The sequence below is a fragment of the Gymnoscopelus microlampas genome, assembly GCF_963454915.1.
Source record: "Gymnoscopelus microlampas genome assembly, chromosome: 21".
Lineage (NCBI taxonomy): Eukaryota > Metazoa > Chordata > Actinopteri > Myctophiformes > Myctophidae > Gymnoscopelus > Gymnoscopelus microlampas.
The window spans coordinates 43,327,196-43,340,498 of NC_139958.1; the positions used below are offsets into that span (position 1 = coordinate 43,327,196).

Sequence of the window (13,303 nt, forward strand, 5' to 3'; positions counted from 1 at the left end):
CACATTATTTTCATATGAAAGTATCGTTCATGTATGTTAAGCCCTGCCCCGACTTCTGCCTCTGCTCAGATGCGTGTTGTCAAAGATTACGTAATGCCATAAGGTGGCACGGCATGGCACAGCATTGTGTATAAAACATCATAACCGGACAATGGATTTAGAGAAGGGGGAGGTGGTTAGACAGAGGAGCACAGTCATGAGGGCTTCTCTCGACATACAACTGCTTTCATGCTTGATATTGTTCTCTTCCTTCTCTCCTTTGTCTTCATCATCTCCCTCTTCTTGTGAACTGCTGCCACAGTTTAATCTCAGCAGAATTTACAAGCCTGGGGACTTGGTTCTCGGTGGCTTGCTTGATATCCACTTCTCCTCTGTCTTCCCTGGCCTGTCTTTCACCTCTGAGCAACAGGAACCCATTTGCCACGGGTGAGTATCACAAGTACAATAGCCAGCAAGAGAACGGGGACCTTGATTTGACATACGGTACCATATCATTAGTTGATGCTGTATATTTCTGTAAATATAAATATGCAACGTTACAGTGGCGTTTTGTGTGTTAGTTTCAACATCGATGGGTTAAGGATGGCCCAGACCATGGCATTTGCCATTACAGAGATCAACAGAAACCCCAGCCTGCTACCCAATGTGACTCTGGGCTATAGTATCTATGATACCTGTGCCGTGCTGGAAGTCGGATTCCGTGCAGCATTGTCATTGATCAGTGGGAGAAAGGAGCAGTTTCAATTGGATGAGAGCTGTGTTGGGTCTCCTCCAGTGCTCGGAATTGTGGGTGTTGGTTCCTCAGCACATTCTATTGCCATTTCTAGTGTATTAGGTTTGTACAGAGTGCCCCAGGTAAGTGTTACTTGAACCCCCTGTTGATTTTACTATTTGAAGATCCGGATCCGGATCCACTGATCCAGTCCGGGGTTTCTTCCTAATAAAAATAGCAAAATCAACATTATATAAAGAAAAAACTGTACTGGGTTTGGTGATGTTCTATATTGTCTGAATCAACTTTGTTTGCTTTCGTTTATGTGCTAAAAGAAAATACATGAAAATAAATGTAATGAAAAAAAGACAATTGCTGCATCAAAAGTAGTCAACAAACTTTACTATATTTACTATACTTTACTTTAACTGGTCAGATGTTGGCCAAATTGTCAATGATAACAGAAAGAGGCAAATGTTGTGAACATAGCTGATCTACAAGCGTTGAGAGGCGTTGTGAGCTTGTAGATCAGCTATTTTCACAATATTTATCTGTGGAACCAAGTCAAACTAAGGGTGCGTTCGGAAATACAGCACTGAGCGCACTGGCCAATACAAACTAATAGGCGAGTGCGCTCCGGTGCGCAATTTACGAACGCACTCTAAATGTAATGCCTCAACTCCTACATTTCCCAGTGCTTGTCAGGGTGGGGGGGGGGGGGGGGGGTTATGTTGGGGGGTCCCCAGTTCAAATATGATTAAATCTAGATGAGTGTTGAAAACAGCCTCGTCAACCGCCCCGCCCGTCTTGTGCCTGTTTTTCAGATAAGTCACTATGCCATGTGCTCCTGTCTAAGTGAGCGGAATCAGTACCCTTCTTTCTTCAGAACAGTCATAAGTAATGCCATCCAGGTGAACCTTTAAGTCTCATGTTCCACGCACTTGACAAATACCTCTCTCTAGTGTAATTGACATTGTATAATATAACCTCTCATTTCAGCCTGGTCTCGACTGCAAAACACGTAAACAAGTCAGGTCGTGAAATATGTAACAGATCTACCTGTATACCGTATACTCTCTCTCTCTCTCTCTCTCTCTGTCTGTCTGTCTGTCTGTCTGTCTGTCTGTCTGTCTGTCTGTCTGTCTGCCTGTCTCTCTCTTTATTTTCATTGTGGAATCTATGTAGGAGATTCACTGATTTAGGAAGGTAGGTAGGTACTCTAGGTAGGTAGGTAGGTATGTAGGTACTCTAGGTAGGTAGGTAGGTACTCTAGGTAGGTAGGTAGGTAGGCAGATAAATAGATTATACTGTACATGTGCGTTCTGAAGTGGACATTTAGGATTAATTAAAATGTATAATTGAATTTAATTAATTTTCAAGTACCATAAAACACACGTCTCATCTCATAATTTATGAGACGTGTGCAAAGTTGCTAAAACATTTTTTTTAGCATCTTTAGGCCTTCAAAACTGTGATCTATTTGTGCGTAGATTAGAATTATAACCAGAAAATTCTGCTTGGTAGGTAGGTACTAGATAGATAGATAGGCCGACTTTTATTGATGCTGCAGGGGAAATTCAGTTGCCAAAAGGTCAAGGATGAACCACTATGTGAATAATCCAGTTTAATTCTGTATCCCTCCATTCTTTATCCGCTCAGGTGCGAGCTATGCTGCAGATCATGAGACGGTTCGGGTGGACCTGGGTTGGACTGCTGTCTGCTAGTGATGCCTATGGCCGCGATGCGGCTCAAATCTTCCAGTCTGAGCTGGCCCAGTCTGGCCTGGGTTGCCTGGCGTATGTGAAGGTTTTGCCCTGGGACAGTGACCCAGCTGAACTTCAGGGGATCGTCTCTGTGATGAAGAAATCCACAGCTCGTGTGGTCTTTGTAATTGAATATGGGATCCGCGCGATTAAACTGATGGACGAGGTTGGGGTTATGATCCATGTTAACTTAGGAACTCTTAGGAACACTTAGGAAGAATTAGAGGGAATCTGAAATGAGTTCTATTGAAAAGAAGCCGTCCTTTCATATCTATATGATATATATGATATTTAACTCCAAGCATTTAGTTAAAGGTAGGGTAAGTTATATTTCTTGTATTATTTTGTATTTTTTGTTAAAAAGGTTAAAGTACTATATTTTTTATAGTAATCATTGCTACAGAGCGTTTGTTCGGTCACAGGGGTCTCTCCAGCTCTTTAGTAAACGTACATTTTAAGGTAGGTGACAACATTTGAGCCAATCAGGAGAGAGCACGGAAAATGCATTTTCTGTTTAATAAAGAGCTGGATAGACATGGGAGACTCCTTAACGAGTACTATCAGAACATAGACCCATTTTGCAATTATTTGAATAATTGCAAATCACTTACCCTACCTTTAATTGCAATGTAATTTAATCAGATTAAATGCTCAGTAACAGTATCGTTATTCTTTCTTGTCTGCACAATAAGCATCAAAACATTCACACATCTCATTGCTAAAACTAAATGCATTTCTTGATAGTTTACAGAATAATAATAATAATAATAATAATAATAATAATAATTATTATTATTATTATTACCCTTATTAGTTCTTATTAGTTGATGATCACAACCAACAGGTGGTAAAGCAGAAGCTGACGGGTCTGCAGTGGATAGCTGATGTGAGCTTCATAGAACAGTTAAACCTCCAGACTCCTCGTTACATGCCCTACCTGAGAGGCACCCTGGGTATTGCCGTCCGTCGTGGTGAGATACCAGGCCTCGAGGACTTCTTGTTGAAAATACATCCTGAAAATTACCTTGACAACAGCCATGAAAATATCATAGTGAGTCTTGTGTTTGATTTCGACATTCAAGGTGTGTGTGTGTGTGTGTGTGTATGTGTATATATATATATATATATATATATATATATATATATATATATATATATATATATATATATTCCGCCGTAATCTGAAAAGTCACCTCTCCAGACTCCACCTTAGCACATATTGACCTAACCGTGCCGACCGTTGCAGTCTCATGCAACGGTTAAAATGTCATTTAGATAGCATGTTATTTAGACATATGCTAGGTTCACTTTTTGACCTGACATCCTGTAGTTTGTATAGTTTCAATGTACATATTATTATTGTCTCCGCCAGGCCGAAAGGAATGGTGAGAGAGTATGTTTTGCACCTGTAAGTCCGTGTGTGAGCAGCTAATCTCCCGCACTGTCGGCCCGGTAGATGTGAAACTGTGCACACACACTCCCTGGATGCCAATTCAGAACCTCTGCCCCAAATGTATATGGGCCTGTTATAGCTCCACCAGGATGCCGATTTGTGCAAAACCCATGTTTTTATATTAACCCCACAGATTTTATCCAAACGTCATGCAAATCGGTACACAGTATCTCTATAGTCATGTGATCAACACGGATCTGTGCACATTCCCACTAGGCCGAGGAAGAAATGCCACCCTTTTCACATTGGCCTGTTATAGCGCCACCAGCAGGTCTAATTTAGCAAAACACATTTTTGGAACAAAATGCCTCAAATCATGAATGCAGTGTCTGATTGCCGTGAAAGGCCTAAGAATAAATGGCACCCTTTTCACATTGGCCTATTATAGCGCCACCAGGAGGCCATAATAACCTGACCTGGCGGAGACCTGTGCTCCGAGGAGCACTTTTTCTATTTTTAGCGGCCCTCTATACCTGGCTTTTGCGTCAACGTTCTGATTGGTCAGGCTCGCCAAGGTTCTGATTGGTCAGGTCCGTCAACGTTCTGATTGGTCAGGCCCGTCAAAGTTCTGATTGGTCAGGCCCGTCAAAGTTCTGATTGGTCAGGCCCGTCAAAGTTCTGATTGGTCAGGTCCGTCAACGTTCTGATTGGTCAGGCCCGTCAAAGTTCTGATTGGTCAGGCCCGTCAACGTTCTGATTGGTCAGGCCCGTCAAAGTTCTGATTGGTCAGGCCCGTCAAAGTTCTGATTGGTCAGGCCCGTCAACATTCTGATTGGTCAGGCCCATCAACGTTCTGATTGGTCAGGCAAGGGGACTATTCATGACATCACTATTATATCATGAATACAAAATGAGATGGCTCAATAGATAAAAAAAAAAAAAAAAAATACCAAAGAATTCTGCGTTAAAATGAGCATCTTAAAAAAATACAAATTCACAACAAAAAAAAATTGAATGTTTTTGAACAAGTGTTTGAAGTGGCTGTTTCACCCACTTCCGGGGGGCGGAGCCAAAATCAGAGGCCGAAGCATTTGTTCGTAGACCCCCACTTAGTGGGGGTAGAAAAAGTTTGGGAGCGATTTGGGCACTTTTCATTTAACATGGGGTTTCAATGGGGAGTTTTTAGGAGCCTTCTCCGGGGCGTGGCTTCCGGGGGAAGGGGCGGGCTTAAACACAACCTTGACAGGTGTGTTCAGTTTTCAAAGACCTTTCATTTGATGTATGGTACGTCTATATTGGACATTTACTTGGCTGCACACAGGCAGTGCACACATAATGCACACAGACACACAGAGACACAACCCAAGCACGGTTTCATAGTAGGCTCCACTTGCGCGGAGCGGCGCGCCTCCTTCCGCTGCGTTCGCAATCATCATGTTTTTTTCTTTCCGAAAATGAATGTGAACACTGTTGGCTAGTATGACAGTTGGCTAGTAGTAAGTTATCATACTAGCCACTTTCCATGTGGCATCTTCTGAAACAATCCGTTGTTGGGTGAACACAATTTTTGATGATTCTGCTAGCTTCTTAGTCTTGGTTGGAGGGAAGATCACATTCGCTGAAGCGTTAGGCTGTCCCGCAAGATAAAATATGGTTTTAAGCTGCAATTTCAATCTGATGTCTGTCTGTAAATATTCACAAAGTATTATATTTCTTCATTTTGTTTCATCAGGTGAGGCAGTTTTGGGAGCACACATTTCAGTGCAAATTTTCCCCCCTTCCGTCAGAGTGGGTGGATGCTGGTGGAAGGGTGTGTACTGGACAAGAGGACCTGGGAACAGCAGAAAGTACACTTTTGGATGTGTCTGACCTCAGGCCAGAGTATAATGTGTACAAGGCTGTGTATGCTCTGGCCCATGCCCTCCATGACATGTTGCAATGTGTACCAGGAAGAGGGCCTTTCGCTGGGCACAGCTGTGCCAGTTTGCAGACAGTCCAGCCATGGCAGGTGTGACATTAATACACAGTTTACTAGAGATTTAATTTTGAATAATAAATATGTAAATGTGGCATTGGTACAAAGCTTGAAAGACTGACATACTATGATGAAAATGAAAATATTGATAATTTACTTATAATATACGTATAATAATACTTATTGCCTGCAGTAAACCACAGTATACCAATGTTTTTTTTCTTTCTTATTTATTTATTTGAGGGTGGGGGGTATACATATGCTGTGCTGGGACACAGAAACCCACCCCTCTTGCTCTTCATAATTTTGTTCATCACCATTTCTAGCTTGTGTATTACCTGGAAAAGATTGAGTTCACCACATCATTTGGTGATCAAGTATCATTTGATGAGAATAGCGATGCCTCTCCAATCTGTGATATCATGAACTGGGTGTGGCTGCCTGATGGAAGCACAAAGGTTCACAATGTAGGTGTGTACAAGAAGTCAGCCTCCGCAGGTGAAGAACTCATCCTTGATGAAGACAGTATCTTCTGGAACTTTGAAACCAATAAGGTCACTTTTGCTTTCTAAAATAATTAATTATGATGTGAATGCAATTTAGTTTGGACTGACATTGATCATTGATTTCCTCTGCAGCCTCCTCGGTCAGTGTGCAACGAGAGCTGTTCCCCTGGAACCCGTGTGGCCAGAAGGAAAGGAGAACCTGTCTGCTGCTTTGACTGCATTGCTTGTTCTGAGGGAAAGATCAGCAATGAGACTGGTAGGTTTACATATACTGTAGGTTATGTTTAGAATGATACTGTTTAAGAAGGCAGGTAGCTGATATATTGCACTTTTACCTTAGCGTTAGGTATACTCTCAGTTGCTTGTTTTAGAAGAGAATGTGCTTAAGACTTCTGGTGATTAGTAGTTTCGTTCCCTACCTATGTTGAATGCACTTATTGAAAGTCGCTTTAGATAAAAGCGTCTGCTAAATGACTGTAATGTAATGTAATACTGTAGTTGTCTGTCCCTTTAATCTTGTCCTCTTTGTTTTAGACTCTACAGACTGCACCAGTTGTCCAGAGGACTTCTGGTCCAATCCCCAGCGTGACCACTGTGTCCTTAAGAGCATGGAGTTCCTCTCCTACCACGAGCCCCTGGGTATCTCCTTGACAACGATCTCATTGCTAGGCACACTTATCTGTGCCATTGTCCTGGGAATCTTCGTCTATCATCGAGACACACCCATGGTACGCGCCAACAACTCCGAACTCAGCTTCCAACTTTTGCTGTCACTCAAACTGTGTTTCCTGTGCTCGCTTCTGTTCATTGGCCGTCCCAGGCTTTGGACTTGTCAGCTGAGGCATGCAATATTTGGGATCAGCTTTGTGCTGTGTGTCTCGTGTATCCTGGTAAAGACTATGGTGGTGTTGGCTGTGTTCAAATCCTCCAAGCCTGGGAGTGCAGACATTATGAAGTTGTTCGGTGCCATGCAGCAGAGAGGAACAGTTCTGGCTCTTACTTCCATCCAGGCAACAATATGCACAGCCTGGCTTGTGTCTTCCTCACCAACTCCTCATAAAAACACACAATACCACAGTGATAAGATAGTCTATGAGTGTGAAGTGGGATCAACAGTTGGTTTTGCAGTGTTACTAGGTTATATCGGTTTACTGGCACTCCTCAGCTTCGTCCTCGCATTCATGGCAAGGAATCTTCCAGACAACTTCAATGAAGCCAAGTTAATCACTTTCAGCATGTTGATCTTCTGTGCCGTGTGGATAGCCTTTATCCCAGCATATATCAGCTCTCCAGGCAAATATGCAGATGTAGTGGAGGTATTTGCTATTTTAGCATCTAGTTTTGGCCTTATGGTGGCACTGTTTGGACCAAAGTGTTATATCATTATTTTGAAACCTGAGAGAAACACTAAAAAGTCCATTATGGGTCGCGGTGCCACGAAGACATAGAAGCAGAAATTCAATGATAACATTTTTTGGTGTATTTTATATCAATATATTTATTTGGATATATTTGATTGCTGAACACTTTTAATAGATTCAGTTTTCTACCAGATTAAATTAAATCCAGTCAGAGATGCAAACTATCTATTATCTATCATAAAGAAAGTTTGTAAAAAGTTGATTGCCCTTAACACTCGCAAGACTGCGGTTTGACCATCCCCTATGCTTTCTAAATTCAGGTCCAAAAGACTGCTATTCTATTGGCCACTATCTCCCTTCTGCGCTCCAGAGGAGCTGACACCTTGTCCCCCGTGCTGCGGGACACAGTGGGGGGTTCCACTGTCTTTTAAATAGCTACTAACATTTCAATTCCACTCTGCTCAGTGAGCTCACATTATATGTTGTTGTTGCAGGCAGGCAGAAACATTATAAAATAGGCTAACTTGTAATGGTAACTGCAGATCCTGTATGTAAAATCTTTATGAAAAAAAGACATTTCAAAGACATTTATGTCTATCAAATATGGTTTTGTAGAAAGGCAATCAAAGGTTAGAAATAACAGCAACGAAGAATGTGTCCTAATTCAACAACGTTTATTGTTTTTTAATGATGGTTACATCAGAATATAAAACAAGTGTGAAATAAAAACAACAAAACAATGAAATGTAAGCATTTAGTTTCTGTTGCTACATTTATTAGGGTGGCAGCTTCAACACAACAAATGTTCTCTTTCTCACAGTGAATTAAAATTATTACCATTATAATATAATTATAATTATATATATAATTATAATAATAGGCTCTTAATTTAACTATATATATATATACATTTATAAGCTTAAGGAATGGGAGAAATCAAGCCATGAATATAACGAGATGTCTGCCCTTACAGATAGATAGCTCACAACGTGTCTTCATAGAAATATGTGAAAAACAAGCCCAAAGTTGCTTATAATAAGCAGACATGGCAACATAGAGAAAGAGCAAGAGAGAGAATCTAGGCTAGACTATAAACAAATACGGACGCATGCTGCACACAATGCTTGGATGAAATACAGCATTTTTTAGAGGTTAGATGTATGAGAACAACACAGTTGTACTTTTTATTTCATTATTAGTATTGGCCTAAAGGAGAGAAGTCGCTTGGCCAGGCTGACAGTGAAATGCAAATCACCCATTAACTAGAAAATGACGGTCCGGGTGGTCTGGAGGTGTGAAGCGCTCTCTGGCTAGGGGAGAGAGGGGTGAGTCCGGTCAAAATAGCCGAAAAATAACGTCAGATATGGTATAATTATAGCTAATTTCATATTTAGAAAACGTTTCAGATTTTAAAAAAAACGATATGATTTGAATCGAATATTTAGGAAAAGTCATGGAAGGGGAACTTCCTCAGAGCATGAGGGAAGATAATCCACTTTAAATTCTCAAAATCGGTCAGTTTGACCGGTTAGTCACGCAAGTGTTAAATACTAAGTTGGGTGATTTTAGACCTATATAGACAAGAAACTTTCTGTAAATATCCGGTTCAGGGCTTTGTCACTATTCGGCTCCTTCCGAGCCGCAATTGGACTGGCCCGATGAAGTGAACGGAGGTGACGCAACTCTCTAATTATATGGCTCAGGTTTCAATGGGTGATATTTACATCGACAAAAGAAATGCAAACAATATTGTCTGTCCTAAGGTTTCATAACACTACCAACCAATGGGCACGTGCCGGCCAAAATGTCCATTAAGGAGTTTAAAAGCACCTCAATCTTGGCTCTATCTTTGCCCTCTTTTAGAATTCCAGGATCTATTAATGGACCCTTCGCTAAATCCCACCCCAAAAGCGATTGTCCAATGCCAGCTTAGAAACCGTTGTTAGCCTGGCATCGGTCTGGCAAGCTTTCGTCACCTGCCATAGCTGTCAATGTTATTTCGCCCGCACACACACACAATCATTTGCAACATAATAGCAAGAATAGGAATACCATGATAACGCAATGGTGACTATGAACCAGCAACAGATTCCACATACCAAAAATCGTCGGAGGGTTCTTTTCTTTTCCCAAGCTGAAATCTGGGCTTAAACTGCAAGGCTGCATAGCTGTGTTGTTGAACACATACACAGCTTAACGTTGAGAAAGTTACACGACTCACTCGCCCAGGTGGTGTCAATAATACTAATCACCGTAATCGTAACAAAATTCAGAATCACAGCGCTGCCTGTTTCGGATTCTGCACGTTAAAGTATATTCATTAATTTGTTTGTCAATGTATTAACTGCTACTGTATAGTCTTACCCCGTGGTACATGAAGACTCCTGTGACAGTCATGGATCAACTTCAACCTGGTGTTTGCATTTTCTCCATTTACGGTCCATACATCTATATAAACATTCAAATTTCAAATATAAATTGCTTACCTTATGGCCATGGATGTTCAAATTATGCACGGGACTCTCAAAAGTACCCGAATATTCTGTATTGTTCAATAAAACTTTAATCCGATCGGTGGCCATTTTCTCATAGAATTATAATGTATCAGAGTGCAATACACATACCAACCGAAATGGTCGCTTAGTTGAAAGCATATGGAGAAAATGGCCACCGATCAGATTAAAATGCTTTTTATTGAACAATACGGATGATACGGGTACTTTTGAAAGCCCGTACATGAATGTAACATCCGTGGCCATGGGATAAGCACTTTATATTTGAAATATGAACTTTTCTGTAGATGTACGGGCCGTAAATGGAGAAACACCAGGTTGAAGTTCATCCATGACGGTCGAGAAAGACGACCGTCGTGTATCCATGGCCATTACTCCCATGGACGAGCAAATCCACGTAAAAAAAGCATGCATTCATGGAGCGCGATGACCCTGGCCACATCCTGGAACGATAACATTTCACTCGCGAGGAGCAATCGCGCATGACCGGTTTTCCCCACCGGAAACACATTCGGAGATGCAGACGTTTTAAAAAAGGAAATAGACAGGAAGCGGATGGGGAGCCATGTTTTTTCTCGCACCACCAACTCGCACCACCAGTCACAGAGTGGAGTGGGTGGGGCTTAATGAAGGGTCCATTATGCCAATATGTCACACCTGTAGAATCAACCCCTCATTAGTAGGCCAATATGACACGCCCGTGGGATTGACAAGCTGAACATAAAGGAAATAAAGGTTGCGTGGAATAGATACAAAAAGTGAACACCATTAAACGTTTGAACTTAAGCCTTAACGTTGACGCCACGGTGCCATCTGATATTCCAGGGGTTTTGGGAGTTATTTAACGTGCGTCATAGTCGCCAACTGTTAATGAGACCTAGTGGGATAACGCTGCACACGTCCAAAACGTAGGCTCGCTGGCAGCCATTTTGAAAACTGGCTGCCATCTTGAAAAATGGAGGAATTCTGCGTGGCTCAAGGTTGATTTTCAAAAAGGGGCATCTGTGCCCGCCTAACTAAATTAGTATATTTGAAAACAAACAAAATGTTTGCATACTCAAGATAAGGATAATCAAGAAATACACTAATTGTGTCTATTTTATTTTGATATGGTCAGATTGTGTGATTCCTGTGATTTATTATCTATGATTTGTCATTGTCATCCTGGATCAGATTGAATGACGAATTTACAACAAATTGCAACTAAAGGGTTTTCCCCTATGTATGAGTCATCATGTGCCTTTTCAGATTACTCATGTCCCTCCAGCTTTTGCCACAAACTTTGCAAGTAAAGGGCTTTTCCCCTGTATGAGTCCTCATGTGCGATTTTAGATGACTCGTTTGACTACAGGCTTTGCCACAAACTGTGCAAGTAAAGGGTTTTTCCCCTGTGTGAGTCCTCATGTGTTGTTTAAGCTGACTATTATGAACAAAGCTTTTACTACAAACTGTACAAGTAAAGGGCTTTTCCCCTGTATGAGTCATCATGTGTTTAAGTAGGTTACCCTTTCGACCACAGCCTTTACCACAAACTGCACAAGTATAGGGCTTCTCCCCTGTGTGAACCATTGTGTGCCTCTTCAAAGCTCCCTTATGACGAAACATTTTGCCACAATCGGTACAACTAAAGCTTTTCTCCCCTGTCTGACTCCTCATATAGTTAGTTTGTTTTGATGATTCCAGGTCCTGGGACAGCGTGTTGCTCAAATACAATCTTTGTCCTTCCACATTTTGTGTCTTGTGTGATTTCAGAGTGTTTAAAGCTGACTGATCTACCCCGGTCTCCCCCCAATCATCACTGTCTTCAGTGTTAGATTCAGAACGGTGTGAAGAGAGGAGCCGGTCATCGCTAGTTGGCTGCGATGCCCAGTACTTGACATAAGCTTGTGTTTTCATGTGTTCAGTTGAGGTGCTGGCTACAGGCTCTGTGTCCTCTTTAACGTCAGATGCATAACAACGTGAAGAAAGCAGCTGGTCATTACTGGTTGTTTGTGATGCTACCCAGTACTTAATATAAGCTTGTGTTTTTATGTGTTCATTCGAGGTGCTGGCTACAGGCTCCACCTCTCTGTTTTCACCATCATCTTCACATTTCAATGCTAGTAATGTCATCGTTGACCCATCAGCCTCCTCTGGTCTTTGAAGTAGCTCCACCTGTTCCTCTTTAATCTGTGGAGGTTCTGGTTCCTCCTGGACCAGACTGGGGCTCCTCTCCTGTTGTTCAAGGGGAACCTCCTCTTTACACACAGGGGGATGCAGGTCTAGGAAAAAGATAACAAATTTGAAAACCATCAAATGTTTGAACTTTTTTTTTCCATGCAGTGTATCCTCTGTTTTACAGCTTTGAAAGTTGGAGGAACTTGAGCTGTAAATCTATGTCTATCAACTTCCAAACCATAAGTCTGTCCAAAGACATTTGTCAGAAGCTCATAACAAAATACATTTGTCAGAAGTTCATAACAAAAGAAGCGGCACACTACAAAAATAAAGAACAATGACAACAATAATTGCAATAATAACACTCAAACAGGTTGTTGATAGTATCCACAAACAGCGGTTTGTTGCACCGCTTTAATTGAGACCTGAAGCCGATTCTACATGTCTCCTAAATCTCAACAGTATTCTTAAAAACGTATGTTTCTATATCAGTGGTTCTCAATCTTTTTCATGTCAAGGATCCCCAAAATGATATGTATTTGGCCGCGGAATATTTTGTTCCAGGGATCCCCCAGAAGCAAAGATTTGAGTTACAAATGTTCGCTTTAAAAATATATGTATTCAAAGATTTGCACACATTTTCACGATTTTTCAAAAATAGCAGATCTACAAGCTCGTAGAGCGGCACTCGGTGCCGCGCTATGAGCTTGTATATCTGCTATTTTTGAATAGCCCAAAGTGTAAAATAATGCTTTTTAGCTCAAATCTAAAAATGACACAGTTCCAGGTCTTAATGGGTTAAAAATGTATTGCACACGAGCAGACAACAGACGATTTTTCTCTCATCAATAGTTTGAAAAAGCAGGAGGTTGGTTTTGTATATTTCACACGTCAGAATTTATGATTAATCTCCTTAATTTAAG

At 41.3% G+C, this 13,303-nt stretch overlaps 1 protein-coding gene across 1 annotated transcript; it reads left to right on the forward strand.

Annotated features, from left to right (window-relative positions):
- Window positions 1–582: 582 nt before the first annotated feature.
- On the forward strand, window positions 583–7,797 carry LOC311038022 (extracellular calcium-sensing receptor-like; the record flags this gene model as incomplete). The annotated part of the gene is made up of 7 exons (XM_084047317.1): window positions 583–855; window positions 2,372–2,641; window positions 3,320–3,526; window positions 5,601–5,876; window positions 6,170–6,397; window positions 6,482–6,605; window positions 6,884–7,797. The coding sequence occupies 7 exons, from the start codon at window positions 583–585 to the stop codon at window positions 7,795–7,797; spliced, it is 2,292 nt and encodes a 763-aa protein (XP_083903443.1).
- Window positions 7,798–13,303: the final 5,506 nt, after the last annotated feature.